Source organism: Cetorhinus maximus, chromosome 17, assembly GCF_964194155.1.
Source record: "Cetorhinus maximus chromosome 17, sCetMax3.hap1.1, whole genome shotgun sequence".
In the NCBI taxonomy this organism is placed as follows: domain Eukaryota; kingdom Metazoa; phylum Chordata; class Chondrichthyes; order Lamniformes; family Cetorhinidae; genus Cetorhinus; species Cetorhinus maximus.
In genome coordinates this window covers 70,042,572-70,056,969 of record NC_135895.1, presented here as the reverse complement: position 1 = coordinate 70,056,969, position 14,398 = coordinate 70,042,572, and the positions used below count along the sequence as shown (strand labels likewise).

Genomic DNA, 14,398 nt, shown 5'->3' with positions numbered 1-14,398 from the left:
CAAATGCTGACCTTGCCAGCAATATTCACACCCCATAAAAGAATAAGAAAAAAACTTCTGTGCTTGGGGTATTGCTATGTCTTAGACACAAGAACAAAGTTTGAAAGCTGTCAATTATCTCCCAATTTCCATTATCTTCTCATGCCTCCATTATGGCAGGTAATGGAGATTCAACCCTGCATTACATTATCATTGAATTTCACTCAATTAAATGAATGCTTACCATGACCAGAGTACATTGCAGTGGTTGTATCTTCAACTCCAGATTTATGAGAGGCTAAGGTTTTGATAACAACCCCACTTTCCTCTGGAGAAAAAAAGAGCAACATTGAAATAACCATTTGTAGTTACATTGACAATTGATTTATTTTTTGCTGACCATTTCCCCTACGATACAAACTCCAACAGGCAACAGGGTGGTACAGCTCAACTTGTCAGTCAGTGTCTAACTATGCTGCTACATCCAAATAAAAATGGCTTGCATTTATACAGCGTCTTCCAAGACCTCAAGATGTCCCAAAGTGATTTATTGCCTTTGAAGTGCTTCTGAAGAGTAATCACTGTTATAATGTAGGAATCATGCCTGCCAATTTGCACACAGCAAGCTCCCACAAGGAGTAATGCAATAAAGATCAGATAATGTGTTATGATGTGGCAGGTGATATGTGCCAGGTTGTCCAAAGCCTCCAGGGAAACTTGGCCACGCTAGCACAACAGGTTTGTAATTTGTATTTCTCATGAGAAGATTTGTGCTCTGAATTCTGAAGTAATGAATCCACTAACACTTTTAGAGATTTTTTAAAATTAAATTAAAACAGTTATTACCAAAAGAAAATAATTCAAGCACATACATAAGATTACAGTTACTTAATATTCTAACAAATCCCAAAATCCCCAATTAACCTGAATCCCAACTACACACCCCCTTTAAGGCATCAGTCCAAAATAAGATTTTAAATTTAAATAGGCAATCCAGCAAAGTTGCAACAGCACCCACTCGACAGTGGAATTCCAAAGGCTTTGAACACAATTTTAGTTACTGGACACAGCAGACTTCTTCAAAAAATAGCTAGAGGCTTTTCCCCAAGGCTGTTTCACATGGTGTACCTTGCAAGATTTTACACAGCCACCCCCACATAGCCTTTCATCCTTGTTTATATAGGCTTCTCTCTCTTTTCCCATAAAAATCTTTCATGTCATCATTATGGTCAGCACTTCTGGGAAAAATAAACATTATTACCTTGCCCAATTTATCTTGTTAGTTGTGAACATCCTACCATCTCTTTGAAAATCAAACAACTCCTCGCTTACCTTAAAATGCAAATTTAATTCACACCTTATCTACTGACCCTTGTACTCTAGCTCACTTATTAGCATTTCAAGTATCCTTTTTACACCTAACCCTTTTGATAATTTTCACCTTGCAGTCTATTTGTCAATGAAATCTGTCACAGGCAGAACCATCCACACTCACACCCATATTGTGAAAAATGTTAGTTTCGCAGCAAATGTTTTTTAGTAATGGCGATTGAGGGATATATATTGGCCAGGACACTGGGGATAACTCCCCTGTTCTTCTTCGCATTAGTGCCTTGGGATCTTTTGCAATCACCTGAGACAGCAGATTTGGTTTAGTGGCTCATCCAAAAGACAGCACACCTCCGACAGTGCAATACTCCCTCAGTACTGCACCAGAGTGTCAGCCTAGTCTCTGGAGTGGGACTTGAACCCACAATCTTCTAACTCAGAGGTGAGAGTGCCATCAATTGCACTACACTGACACAATCCAGCAACAGGGAAAGTATCACCCCCTGCTCAAGTATTAGGGGTGATAGCTAGCAGTGGCAGCATCTTTTTTTACCAGTGGGAATCACATAATCTTACAGCATTGAGTTGTGGAGAGGCTTGCTTAAGATTTACTCTCATCTGTAGAGGGACATATGCTCATCATCAGGCACTGGAATGTGGGGAAAATTAGGTAACACTTTATTAATATTAACTGCAATCAACATACCTGCTCGGAGAAAGAGATATTATTTCCAAACAAAACACCAGAAAATATTTCATTAAGAAAGCATCTTTTTAAATGTATTATAAAACATTTTAAATTTAAATTCGACATCTTCAAAAGTAATTAAGAATTCAATTATCACCAGACTAGATATCTAGGTAAAGTAAAATGGCTGTGTAATGAACATCAATTGAGGGACTCTGCCTTACTGAATGCACATTTCTCAGTAGGGTGCTCTATATATGTATAAATGATAGAATTTGCACTGAATAGTGCTTTTCATATCCTCAGGCAGTCCCAAAGCACTTTACAGTCAATGAATTACTTTTGAGGTATATTCATTGTTATTACATAGGTAAAAAAATAACTAATCTATTCTGATAAGGGAGAAATGTGAGCAGCTACTCAACTCCTGTTCTTCAGATAGCACCATCAAATATTTGACATCCACATGAACAAGTCAACCGGCCTCAGTTTAATGTTTCTTCTGAAAAAAAGCACCTCCAACAATGCAGCACTCCTTTAGTAAGGCACTGAAGAATCGGGTTAAATTATGTATTCAAGTCCTGCAGTTGGGTGTGGACCTTCAATCTGACTCAAGAGGCAAGAGTGCTGCCATTGAGCCAAGCTGGCACTACAATTTTTTCAGTTATGTTGTTCTAGTGATGGTTATGCTAAAGTTGAGGTGAGGACATGCATTTTCCCAAGAGAGAAGGGAGCAAGCACTACATGGAGGTGTAATCCCAAATGGACACAGAGGAATGCACAAGCAAAATCAAGTAGGGAGAGAAAATATGCCATTAAATACAATATTCAAAAACGTATCGAAAGGAATATACATTTTAAAAGGGAATAAATTATACCTTTTTTGGTGGGTGATGGGGTTGGTAATGCTAACATTTAAGCAGATTAGGTGGAGCAACTGATTCAATTAAGCTTGTCACTATCCAATGGGCTGCTTATACAACATGGGCAGGTCGCAGGAGGGTAGGAAATTGGCAGCTACATCAGAAGCAATTCTATGCTCGAAAGCAATTCTTGAAAAGGAAAAGTTATAATTATAGAAAATAATGGATACAATATGAGTCACTAATCTTGCTGCAGGGTTCAAATGACGGTGAATCTCATAGTCCAATACTCTATGATAGGACTATAGTCCTTTTATCACATATATATTGTCAAGTTGCTAGCAATTGTTTGAGTCAATTTTGAGAGCCTTTTCTGCTGACTGTGCTAAAGATAGCCAGTATGTTTGGCGGTTGTTGATGAATTCTTGCAACAACACCAATTGATTCATGTTTGCAAAGCAATTGTGATGATCAGCAAGCTCAGCACATAAGAGCCTTGGCCCTTTGCCTAGATATACCAATCAAGATAAAAAGTCAGTTGCCGAGAAATAATATGGCAAACTATATTCCTTCCATCCATTCAATATTTCCCTGTCCACTCCTCAGGCATGTTGGGGCATGATCCACAAGCACCAGCCTTCTCTGGTAATTGGCTAAATGATAATTCTTCAGTTGGCCTTTGACATGCAAGGGTTGTGAGGCAATAGCATCATGGGGTCACTGCAATAGGACCTGATCTTCTTGTTAACTAATGCTCATACAGATGCTCTTTCTAATCAGGAGTGATAACTCTGGTTGAATTTTCTCCATTGTAACCAGGGACAATGAGGCCAGGTATGGGTCCCTAAATGGTGTCTAGGTCGAAACAACCCAACTTAGCACAAAGCAACCTTCTGGATCAGCGTGGCTTAATTACTCATTGTTTTCACTAACTGAACACCAATTTACAACTTCAATTGGTGGTGACTGCAATTCTTCCACCAAAGGACTTCTAAATTGCTTTATACATCCACTTTCAAAATCATTATTAAAACTGTATCACTGGATAAACTGACCTTGACTGCTGTGGCTCATTGGTCCAAATATTGAATAGTGCTTCAGGGTTGTGCATTCAGATTCACAGATCAGGTTCTTTAGCAAAGGCTGGATGTCTTCAATTCCATGCTGAACTGCTTCAAACAACATTCTTCGCAAGAAGCCTGTGTTAAACAATGACCCTGCCCTTGAAATTGAATAGGAACCAAGAAACAAAAAGAAAATTATGTCAAGGAGCAAGATTCTCTGCGCTTTGTTTATGAATGCAGTGTAATTTTAGCCTACTGCAACCATCTTCCAACCAACGAAGGTGCAGACACTACCAACAAGGATTACACCTACTATATGCTGTAAGAACTAGTATTGAAGAACTGGTGAATTGCATAAGAACGTGCTGTACCTAAGTTCCACCCCACTTAGCCACCCTGAGTCATAGAACATTTAGTCGGCTTCAATAAAGTGTGACACTTACGATATCGAGAACTTCTTAAAAATCCTGGGATCTCTGTATACTGGTCAATAATCAATGTATATCTAAAATTGTTTTCTGTTTATTTTTCACAAAACAATCGTTTTAAGCAAGATTTTTCTTATTCTCCTCTGTTATCTCAGGGCCACGCAGAAATGGCAGATAAAAGAAAGAGGAGCGACTATTGTCAGGTTATCCCAATGGTGCTTAGTGAGAGAAGCTCAGAGACACTCCTCCTAAAGGTGCATTCTCCCAGTGACTTGGGCAAGTTAAGTGACTTGGCAGTGTAGGGGAATTCAGCTGGTGTATTATTATATCTGCAAGGATCCAACAATGGGCTAGGATAAACACAGGAAAAATATATGGAGATTCTGCATTAGAGTATAATTTACATTGCTTTAGATGGAAGTCTACTCAGTTTCTTGATGTTTACATCTGTATATTTTATAAACTAAATGACAGCTTCTGCTGAAATGTCATCGATCAGAAATGTTACTTGTGTCTTTTTCCACAGATGCTGTCTGACCAGAGTATTTCCTGCATGTTCTGTTTTTATTTCAGGTTTCCAGCATCAACAGTATTTTGCTTTTGCTACAGAATATTTGATTATTTGCCCCATTTATCACTTCCTCCACCCCCACCACCACCAAAATAAACTAAGGATTTCACAGTTAAAGGGCTTGGACTGACTCTAGTCTAAGGCAAATTATGGTGTCTATTTTCCCCTAAAGAGAATAATGACTTGCAGTAACATTGGATACTCCATCAGCCAGTATGCAGCTGCTGCCTTCATTGTAAATCCCATATTGCATTGTTAGACTCAACAAAAAAAAACTGGGTTGGCATACATGAGGGTGCGCAGTGTTCACATGCTGTGCTACCTGCCTTGTTGTAAAAAGGAATTTATGAAAGAGACTCCAATTCTGTCACACACAAAGGAAAACATTAAGTGCAGATGACAGACACAAGATTTATTATTCAGTTATCATTGCTCAATCAGAAGTGCTATATGCAATTTTAATCTAATATCAAAAAAATAAAAAATTACTTTCATAGTGGAATTTTTTTTTTTTGCATGTTTAGCAACCAGAATATGATACACAAATAATTGCCAGCCATCACAAGACAGCGCAAGAGAGTGGCAGAGAGATCAGAACCAGCGTGAGTGCAGGGAAGCTTCAAAAAGTGACCAGAGCACAAAGGTGAGAGCTGATTGGCGAGTACTGGATAAGCGTTTTTATCCAGTTTAAAATAGATTAAGCTAAGGAAAGGTAAGAGTTCTAGTTTTTATTTAAAGTACATAAATAATTAAACTTCTTTTTAAACTGTATTTAACTTAAAGGGTTTTCTTTTCAATTACAGGCATGGCAGGGCAGCTCAGTCCTGTGTTATGTACTGCCTGCAACATGTGGTAAGTCCTAGATGCTCCTTGTGCTCTGACCAACTACGTGTGCAGAAAATGCCATCAGCTGCAGCTACTTGAGCTCTCGGTTTTGGAGCTTGAGCGGCAGCTGGAGGCACTGAGGTGCATCTGCCATGCTGAGAGTTTCTTGGATAGCACATTTTAGAAGTGGTCACCACACAGCTTACCGAATTGCAGTCAGAGGGGATGGGTGACCATCAGTCAGAAGAAAGGTGTCAGGCAGGTAGTCAGGAAATCCCCAGGGTGCATCACGCTTGAGAGCCGTTTTTCTGTGTTGGAAAACTGAGAGTGAAGGTTCCTCTGGGGTGTGCAGCCATGATCATGCATGGTGGGGGAGGGAAAGAGGAGAAGAGCAATAGTGGCAGGAGACTTGATAGTAAGGGAAACAGACAGGCGTTTCTGCGGCCGTACACGTGACTCCAGGATGGTATGTTGCCTCTCTGGTGCCAGGGTCAAGGATGTCACTGAACGGCTGCAGGACATTCTAAAGGGGGAGGGCAAACAGACAGAGGTCGTGATACATATTGGTACCAATGACATAGGCAGAAAGAGGGATGAGGTCACGCAAGCAGAATTTAGGCAGCTAGGAAGCAGATTAAAAAACAGGACCTCAAAGGTAGTAATCTCTGGATTACTTCCAGTGCCATGCGCTAGTGAGTATAGAAATAGGAGGTTAGTCTAGATGAGTGCGCGGCTGGAGAGCTGGTGCAGGAGGGAGGGCTTTAGATTTCTGGGACATTGGGACCGTTTCTGGGCGTGGTGGGACCTGTACAGGCGGACAGGTTGCACCTGAACCAGAATGGGACCAACATCCTTGCAGGAAGGATTGTTAGTGCTGTTGGGGAGGGTTTAAAATAACTTGGCAGGGGGGTGGGATCCTGGGAGGAGGTTCAGCAGGGGGAGATGCACAGCCAAAATTAGAAGAGACAGCAAGTGATTCTGGAAGGCTTAGAAATTATAGGCCAGTTAAGGCACAAGGGAGTTTGGCAAGGTTGGATAGTATTTATTTTAATACAAGGAGTCTGACGAATAAGGCAAATGAGTTGAGGGCACAAATTAACACATGGATGTATGATGTCATTGCTGTCACAGAGACATGGTTGAGAGAGGGGCAGGATTGGCAGCTCAAATTCCAGGATTTAGGGTCTTAAGGCGAGACAGGGAAGGAGGTAAAAGAGGAGGGGGGTATCGCAAAATTAATCAAGGAATCAATTACAGCAGTAAGGAGGGATGACATCTTATAAGGCTCCTCAAATGAAGCCATATGGTTAGAACTGAAAAACAAAAAAGGAGCAATCACATTGCTGGGAGTGTACAATAAGCCCCCAAAAAATCAGAGAGAACTAGAAGAGCAGATACGTAGGCAAATTTCAGAGAAGTATAAAAATAATAGGGTAGTAATAGTGGGGGATTTCAACTTCCCCAACATTAACTGGGTTAGTCATAATGTGATAGGTTTAGAGGGAGCGGAATTCTTAAAATGCATCCAGGAGAGCTTCTTAAGCCAGTACGTAGAAGGTCCTACAAGAGAGGGGGCGGTCCTGGACTTAATTTGAGGGAATGAATCTGGGCAAGTGGTAGAGGTATCAGTGAAGGAGCATTTTGCAGATAGTGATCATAACTCCTGTTAGATTCAAGGTTGTTATGGAAAAGGACAAGGATGGGCCAGAAATCAGAATTCAAAATTGGGGAAAGGCCCCAATTTTAATAAGATCAGATATGATTTGGCCAGAGTGCACTGGGAGCAGCTACTTTTAGGTAAGTCTGCATCAGAACAGCGGGACTCATTCAAGAAGGAAATAGGGAGAGTACAGGGCCAACATATTCCAGTGAAGACACAGGGTGGGATCAACAAATCCAGGGAACCCTGGATGTCAAGGGACATACAGGATTGGATAAAGAGAAAAAGGGAGACTTATGGCAGATACCAAGAGCTCAAAACAGCGGAAGCCCTAGAGGAGTATAGAATGTGTAGGGGAGGAACTTAAAAAGGAAATTAGGAGAGCAAAAGGGGGCATGAAAAAACATTGGCAGGTTGAAATAAAGGAAAATCCAAAGTTATTTTACAAGTGCATTAAGAGTAAGAGGATAACTAGGGAAAGAGTAGGGCTCATTAAGGACTATAGTAGTAATTTGTGTGTGGAGCCGGAAGACGTAGGTAGGGTTCTAAATGCATACTTTGTGTCAGTGTTCACAAGTGAGAGGGACGACGTGGGTATGGAAATCAGGCAGAAGGACTGTGATATAATTAAAGAAATTAACATAGAAAGGGAGGAGGTTCTAAGTGGTCTGGCAGGCTTAAAAATAGATAAATCTCCAGGCCTGGATGAAATGTATCCCAGGCTGTTGAGTGAGGCAAGGGAGGAGATAGCAAGGGCGCTGGCAATAATTTTCAATACCTCTCTGGCCACAGGAGAGGTGCCAGAGGACTGCAGGACAGCCAATGTGGTACCATTATTCAAGAAGGGAGGAAGGGATAAACTAGGGAACTGCAGGCCAATTAGTCTAACCTCTGCGGTGGGGAAACTATTGGAAGCAATTCTGAGGGACAGAATTAATCTACACTTGGAGAGGCAGGGATTAATCAAGGACAGTCAGCATGATTTTGTCAAGGGGAGGACATGTCTGACCAAGTTGATTGAATTTTTCGAAGAGGTGACCAGGTATGTAGATGAAGGAAATGCATTTGATGTGGTATACTTGGACTTCAGCAAGGCTTTAGATAAGGTCCCGCATGGGAGACTGATAACGAAGGTGAGAGCCCATGGGATCCAGGGCAATTTGGCAAATTGGATTCAGAATTGGCTGAGTGGCAGGAAGCAGAGGATGATGATCGAGGGGTATTTTTGTGACTGGATGCCCGTGTCCAGTGGGGTTCCAGAGTGATCGGTGTTGGGTCCCTTGCTGTTTGTGGTATATATAAACAATTTAGACTTGAGTGTAGGAGGGTTGATCAGTAAGTTTGTGGATGACACGAAAATTGGTGGGGTGGTAAATAGTGAGGAGGATAGCCTTAGATTACAGGAGGATATAGACGGGCTGGTCAGATGGGCTGATCAATGGCAAATGGAATTTAAACCGGATAAGTGTGAGGTGATGCACTTGGGCAGGACAAACAAGGCATGGGAATACACGATGAATGGTAGAACCCTGGGAGGTACCGAGGATCAGAGGGACCTTGGTGTGCATGTCCACCGACCCCTTAAGGTAGTGGGACAGATAGATAATTAAGAAGGCATATGGGATACTTGCCTTTATTAGCCAAGGCATAAAATATAAGAGCAGGGGGGTTATGTTGGAACTGTATAAAACGCTGGTTAGGCTACAGCTAGAGTATTGCGTACAGTTCTGGAATCCACATTATAGGAAGGATATGATTGCACGAGAGAGAGTGCAGAGGAGATTTACCAGGATGTTGCCTGGGCTGGGGAGTTTTAGTTATTAGGAGAGATTGGATAGACTGGGGTTATTTTCCCTAGAGCAGAGGAGATTGAAGGAGGACATGATTGAGGTGTATAAAATTATGAGGGGCATAGATAGGGTAGACAGGAAGGAACTTTTCCCCTTGGTGGAGGGATCAATACCCACGGGGCATAGATTTAAGGGAAGGTACAGGAGGTTTAGTGGGGATGTGGGATGTGAGGGAGAATTTTTTCACCTAGAGGGTGGTGGGAATCTGGAACTCTCTGCTTGAAAGAGTGGTAGAGGCAGAAACCCTCATAACTTTTAAGAAGTATTTGGATGTGCACTTGTGATGCCATGGCATACAAGGCTATAGGCCTAGTGCTGGAAAATGAGATTAGAGTAGTTAGGTACTTGTTTGACCGGTGTAGACTCAATGGGCCGAAGGTCCCTTTTGCTGTGCTGTAGACCTCTTTGACTCCATGACTAAAAAAATTTGTCAAGAGTTACGAGCTTTCAAGAGGCAGGTTTTTATTTGCGGTTTAGATGCAGTCCAATAGCAACAGTGAATTAATGCTTTATAATTTTTACAACTCAATGGAAAATTTTCTCTGCTTGCCACTTGTAGTTAAACCTAAACATGTATACAAAGAACACACACTGCACCATAAATAACAAACAGAGGGAATTGTCTTTAGACTAACCTGCAACAATCTATGAATATAGAACTGCCTTCAGATAGACGGCTAGGATTTGCACATTCACCTAGTTCTGGTGGTGTTAAATCTGTTCCACAGAACAAAGGGTACACTGAACACAATGGGATTTGGATCAGATTATACCCTGGCTTCCACTGGACTTGTTTCCACTCAATAAAATATTAATCAGACTAAAAAGGATGACAAGTACATAAATTGAGGCAATGCCAAGTATTAAATCTGTTGTTGGTGTGGGAATATTCCTAATGAGCCACAAAGTCAAAATAGAAAACATATTGAATGAAAAGTAGCGGTTTAAAAGCAGATGTGTGAATAGGATAATTGGGAATTGAACCAAACACTAGAGGAAAATACCAAGGCATCACAATCAATGCTTCCCTCCAACTGTGTGGGTGCATGGCCGTGCAGGGGACAAATAGGCCATGCCCAAAAAGGACCCCTTTAAGATATGCACGCATGGGGCAGGATTTTTCTTATGGCAGGAAGGCTGGGTGGGGGCGGGCGCGGAGCCAATCGTCCCCTGCGATCAGCTCCACACCGCCATTTTACACGGGCGGGCCAATTAAGGCCTGCCCAACGTTATACAGGACCGATAGTGCTCAGTGCTACATTTGTAGGCGGGGGGAAGGAGAGGTGGGGCTAGAGCTCTTTCGCGCATGCGCACGAAAGAGCGCAGCAATCTCCTTGAGGCACAGAGCCTCAATAATTAAAGAAATGTTTTAAAAATTTATTTAAACATGTCCCCTCATGTGACTATGTCACGAGTGGGGACATGTTTTTATATTTATGAAAATCTACTTATTTAATAAAAGCTTCAGGAAACCTCATCCCTCTCGTGGATGAGGTTTACTGAAAAACGCGAAGGTCGCTTGGGCTTTTCGCCTGCCCGCCAACCTTAAGGTTGGACGGGCAGCGTTCGCAAGTGGCTCAATTGATTTCTTAATGATCTTAAGCCGCCGAACAAAATATTGCGACGGCGCGCGATCACGTCAGGACGAACGCCCGACGTCATCATGCGTCATTTAATGCGTTGGCGTCTCGGGCCCGCCCCTGCACACCGATCGGAAAATACTGCCCATGGAGCCGCATAGCAATCTTAAAGGCAACACACAGTGCAACAAACAGGCCACGAAGGGTAAAGGAAAATTAAAGGAAACATTGTTCACAATACTGTAATAGTCCATTGCAGCAGTGCTTATCCTTTAATTGGTGATCTAAGTCGAGGCAAACGATGCATAAAAACATTAGTACCGAAGCTTTTCTTTGCAATTGGAATTAAATAGTTTCCCCAAGTCCTGTTTGGGAATCATAACAGGGCAGAGCTAACAATTTTAAACCTGCATACAGCCAATATCTTGGCATGCTCTCCCACATGGTGATTACATCAAAAAGTTAAATGGTGTCACCTGCATAAAAACATGTGCTGCTGAATGGACCAATCACCTTCACCAATTGGGAGTGCAGTATTTGCTTTCCAGTAAGAACATGCTTGTAGTCTGTAGCAGTTCATGCAAAATAATTTGTGTGCAATTTCCAAAATGGCATACATCTTTTGCATCCTTCTTGTTTTGATCAACTGCTTCTTATTCATCTTTTTGATTCCCTTCATGTGTTTCTTATAGCATGCCAATGAAAGCAAGTTGAGATCCTCAAGCTACTCCAATGATTAAGCAACCACTAGCATCCGCATTGCTCTTATCTATTATATATTAAGCTATAGAACTCCTCATGGTTTACGAAGGTGGCTTTTCAGAGTAAAATACGGAATTATACTGTGCTTTGGGGAAAGTTTTGAAAGGCTTTTGAAGGCAAGCTGAAGTGTAGCAAGGGAAACACTTAGGGAAAAGAATTTTAGTGTGTTGGTCCGCAACAGCTGAAGGCTCTGTCACCAAAGTTCGAGCAGGCCAGGTTCAGCAGACCAGAGTGTTTATGTTGGGAGAGCTTGTAGAAGTATGACAGGGGATGGCAGGTAAGGATAGGTACACAAAGCTGAGGAGGTAAATGGACTGGAGTGCAGAGGTGACAGGCGAACTTCAAGTTTAGGTTCTCAGATAGGGGTCAGGCGATTCCAGTGCTTTCCTGTATTTTGTTTTTACTCACTTGCCTAATTTTTCTGTTTCTTCGCATTAATATTTTTGTAGTGGCATCACTGTTTTTCTTTGGATGATCAATACTGTCATTTGGAGTTAGAAGTTTGAAAATTGCTGGCTTAAACAACCATTACAGTAAAAGTAATTAACTGATTACAACTGCTATGCAACTTGCACTGTGAATGTTCAGTTCACAAGGTTTGAGCTATAGTTCTACATGACGTAAAATAAAACAATCTGCTGCAATAAAAAGACTAGTATTTATGTGGTGCAATTCACAACTTTCAGGGCATTCCAATGTGTTTTACAACCAATGAAGTACTTCTGAAGTGAAGTCACTGTTGTAATGTTGTAATACAGTAACATGAGCCTAAGACTTTGCAAGCCTCATAATGATCATGAGATTACAAGCAAAGAGATCTGCTGCCCACCCCTCACCATCAGCATTACTGGATCATTTCTGAACAATCAAATCTTCGTTTCTACACACTTTGGAAATTAATCTTTTACAATTGTTTCAGCTTTGATGATTGCCATTTAATTGTATCTTCCCCAAGAATAGTTTGATTCTAAATTTTAGAAACGGGCAAAATGGTGCAACGAGTTCAAGTCAGGGGCATGTAGCCTTGGAGCCCTAGGGTAACGCATGGCTCCTAACCACTGGCAAAGGAGTTATCAAAACCGAGGCAACTCTGTTTTATTTGTACTCATATTTCTGACTTGCCAGTTTGTCTTATCCATTTTTTTAGGGTAATGGAAAGAGCTGTTGCTAGTGTTGTTGTCTCATTGATAAATTTTAAATCAGAACACCAAGATCTGATAATATCATCAACTTGAGATAAATGCAACAGGAACATTGATTTAAACTTTATATGTGGTCTTAAGACTATTTGATATGGACCTATGCAACTTAATTAGGACAACCCTGGTTTAAACATGGGCTTTGCACCTCTCAAGCTTATACTTGAGTATTGTGCAGACAGATGGTTGTATCTGTTTTCCACAGAACCTATTAAGAATCTTGTGTGAAATGAGTGTGGATAATTTTTGACCAGCTCCCAGTACCTGAATCAAAGCCCAAATGCTTTTTGCAGCTCTTCCATATTTGGCTGCCTTCACAAAACTGCCACAAGAAATGGAAATTGTGCTCTCCAGCTTATGAGATTGAAATTCTTTGAGGGACAGCAAAAGAGAACTATATCTGTGGTCAAATTGAGCTGGGAATGGTGGACAAACTCACTGCACAGAAACATGAAAATTATCCATTTCTCAGCACTGTTGATAGGAGGACAAAAAATAATTTGGAATATTATGCCAAGTCCTTAATTACAAGAAGCAAACCTACCACAATGGTCCAAGTTCCACTGCGGTCTTTCCTGGCATACTTCCATGACAGTCACAGGGCAGCTGACGGTATGCACTCTCTGAAAGGACAACACTAAATCAGTTTGAAAACAGACCAATGGTTTGTTACTAGACAAAAAGCATTGTTGTAAATCAATTTTCAGAGTGATTACCATGTTTATATTATTTAGCTTTGACTCAAAATGTATATGGTCATAAGACCATATCCAGTAAATATTTTGATATATCAGAAATCCATGGAGAGCAATGTTTATTGTATTTGGTTCTGTTTATCTGTAGTTGCTGCTTGTAAAATCTTTACTGATTTTTTTTTAATGACATCAAGCTCCAATAACTGCTTCTGACATAATAATGTAAATTCTTCAGTTTTAATCACAACTGTAATTCAGATATACTTATCCTTCAGTTAAAATCTACCATGGGACCAGTGGACTAAACTCAAATGCTGTAGCATGAGTTTTCAGTCATTGATGAGTATCTCCTATTTACAAAGCTCACTAATGGCATGTACAGACAGAACCAGCTCTTTACAATGCTAAGTGGATCCTTAAAAAGTACTGGGAACATGAATGATTAATGCTGTGGCTGCTGACCACCATGTCAACAAACACACACTACGTGGACTACACCTTTCCATCACTTAAGTGGAAAAAAAATTCATGAAGTAAACAAGGAAGAAAATGAAATATTTTTAAATAAGCTAGTTGTGCGGCCTTTTATTGATGCAGTCTTACCTTCTAGCATGTGGCACTTTTTGTAGAAGACCCGCTCTTCACACCACTGACAATGGATCAGGCGACGTATTTTCTTCAAGCTTTCGTCTGCTTGGGTCGGTCCTCGAAGCACCCGCACCACCACCAGAACAAAGTGCTCCAGAGCTACAGTAAACAGAACCTCAATACCCTTGTTACAGCGTGCAGCAGCCCTGTAGGAAAACACCATATACATCATAAGAAAATACAACAAAACAGTGAGAAAAAAATGCCTCGTTCTGGCTTTACCAGATAACATTTGAAAGGTGCTACAGCAACTGTAA

General features: G+C 41.1%; 1 protein-coding gene across 5 annotated transcripts in view; it reads right to left on the bottom strand.

The window, feature by feature from the left end:
- trmt1l (tRNA methyltransferase 1-like) overlaps window positions 1–14,398 on the bottom strand; it is a 70,952-nt gene that overhangs the window by 20,270 nt on the left and 36,284 nt on the right. For all 5 annotated transcript variants that reach the window (XM_078561410.1, XM_078561408.1, XM_078561412.1 and 2 more), the window contains 4 exons: window positions 14,097–14,287; window positions 13,343–13,421; window positions 3,915–4,081; window positions 224–307 (listed from right to left, as the gene is read on the bottom strand). In XM_078561410.1, the coding sequence (XP_078417536.1) occupies window positions 224–307; window positions 3,915–4,081; window positions 13,343–13,421; window positions 14,097–14,287 (521 nt within the window). The remainder of the gene's footprint in view (window positions 1–223; window positions 308–3,914; window positions 4,082–13,342; window positions 13,422–14,096; window positions 14,288–14,398) is intronic.